The sequence below is a fragment of the Aricia agestis genome, chromosome 12, assembly GCF_905147365.1.
Source record: "Aricia agestis chromosome 12, ilAriAges1.1, whole genome shotgun sequence".
Lineage (NCBI taxonomy): Eukaryota > Metazoa > Arthropoda > Insecta > Lepidoptera > Lycaenidae > Aricia > Aricia agestis.
The window spans coordinates 6,612,744-6,614,815 of NC_056417.1; the positions used below are offsets into that span (position 1 = coordinate 6,612,744).

Below are 2,072 nucleotides of genomic sequence, written 5' to 3' on the forward strand. Positions count from 1 at the left end.
ATCTTTCTGAAGTTGGATGTTTAAATTCCCATCATGGGTCAATCCAAACCGCTTTATTGTGTCCAGACCCAAAAGTAAATCATGAGTGAAGTTTTTATCATTGCAAATAAATGCATTTATTTCTTTTTCAATATTCAGTATTTTTCCACTTAATTTTATTAAACCTGTAGTTTTTCCCCCACCACCAATTGTGTTGAATTTATTTTCAAAGTAATTTTTCTGTGGATCTGTTACTTTTATTAATTTGGAATTTATTAAGGTAATATTTGAGCCAGGGTCATAAATACCTGTGCATTTAAATTTAATATTCAGCACAACATCAACTGTTATAAGTGGGGGAATATCTAGTTTTTTGTATCTTGATACTGCTCAACCTCCAACATAAAGTTTTTGGAATGTTTTACACTATCATTGATATTCTTATTTTCGTTCTTAAACCAGCACAAATCTTCAGAATGAAATCTGTTTTTTTTACCCATCTTGTAACAGATTTGACACTGTGTTTTCTTTTTATATTCCACTTCTAATTTAGTCACGCCTTTCCTCTCAGTAAAGTGTTTTTGGATATTTTTATTCTGATTTTCATACTTCCGCAGGGCACTAAACAGAAGAGTTGGGTCTGTCACCTCTTGTCTATCTAGTTTACATGTAATATAAGTCGGCAATCCGGCAACTATGAGGTCAGTGAGAGTTCTGGTATCTATATCACTATTATACTCTAGTAACAATCTTTGCTTTTTCAATGCATATTCTAGCAGAGGACCATTCAAGTGTTTGAAGTTCAGCGCATACATTACAGAAGACCAATTTTTATCTGCAAATGTATTTAAAAAACTCACTTGCCATATTTTCCATGACGAGTTCAAGCTGTGTTTAATTAACATAGACTCATACCAGTCACATTCTGAGTCATTCAGAAATAATTTTAAAGCACTGATTTTCTCTGTATCACCATTTAAATCATATCTTGTACATTCACTTTCAAAACTTTGCAGCCACTGTTTGGCATTAGCTATCTTGTTATCAAACTTCTTTAAAACAAATTTTTCATTTAATTTGCTTAAATTGCTGTGATGTTCTTTGTTCACATAGGAATTACCATTTAATTTCTCTAAAATTTCCATTAATTTTCCATCTGTAATAGATTGGCTCGTAACTTGCGTCATTTCTTGTAATAAATAATCATTAAATACCATATTTCCGGCATCATCTACATAAAGAGCTAAAATATCACTTGGCATAGATATCCAGACCCTTCTATTGTGACCTCTTTTCTGTAATGTTTTTTTTATTCTCAAAAATTCTGGTAACTTTACCAATTGACTATGGTGTTTTGCTGCTTGGAAGCATGTCGGCATGAGATATGTTGTTCCATCCTCTTTTGTTATTGATCTTATAACTATGATGTTATTCTTCGGATCTTCATCTGCTGCCAGCTCAACTTCAAATTGAAATCTTGCCATCATCTACTGACTACTATTCAACGATCAAACTCTGACAATTGTCGATTTGTAATATGTTAGATGATGTAGGACTCGGAAGTAATAAAGCCAGTTTTGATTTATCTATAAAAGAAATATTTAATGTTATAACCTATAACAAAAAGTAAAACATACAGTAAAATAATACTCAACATGTGCATTGACTAACCTATAAAAGAAAAATCGACAATCAAGTGTTTGTTACTTCCTCTAGAATGTATCCTTGTGTGCGTTACAATATTTATTAAATTTATTTATTAATGCACGTAATCACTATGATTATACAATATTTTTAGAGAATGGACATAAAATATATTATGACTTCACGAGCAGGCTCCGTTCTTCAGCGTCCTGTCATTGTCATTTTTCGACCAACGTGAAATGTCATGCTTATAAGGCCAGATACACATAATTGAACATTAGGTTAGGTACACAATATAGTGTACAAACCTTACATATATATATATATATATATATATACAAGAACGTACGTTTAAAGATATTAATTAAATATATTTTCGTTGTCTGGTACCCCTAACACAAGTCCTTCAGTTTACCACGGGGCCAAACTGACGTGGTATGAAGCGGACT

General features: G+C 31.9%; 1 protein-coding gene across 1 annotated transcript; it reads right to left on the reverse strand.

The window, feature by feature from the left end:
- Window positions 1-324: 324 nt before the first annotated feature.
- Window positions 325-1,714, reverse strand: LOC121732646. The gene is made up of 2 exons (XM_042122600.1): window positions 1,651-1,714; window positions 325-1,565 (listed from the first exon to the last, which is right to left on the reverse strand). The coding sequence occupies exon 2, from the start codon at window positions 1,464-1,466 to the stop codon at window positions 345-347; it is 1,122 nt and encodes a 373-aa protein (XP_041978534.1). The 5' UTR covers window positions 1,467-1,565; window positions 1,651-1,714; the 3' UTR covers window positions 325-344.
- Window positions 1,715-2,072: the final 358 nt, after the last annotated feature.

Bases quoted from the DNA above. Each gene is read 5' to 3' on its own strand.
- LOC121732646 (XM_042122600.1), bottom strand. From the start codon at position 1,466: ATGATGGCAAGATTTCAATTTGAAGTTGAGCTGGCAGCAGATGAAGAT.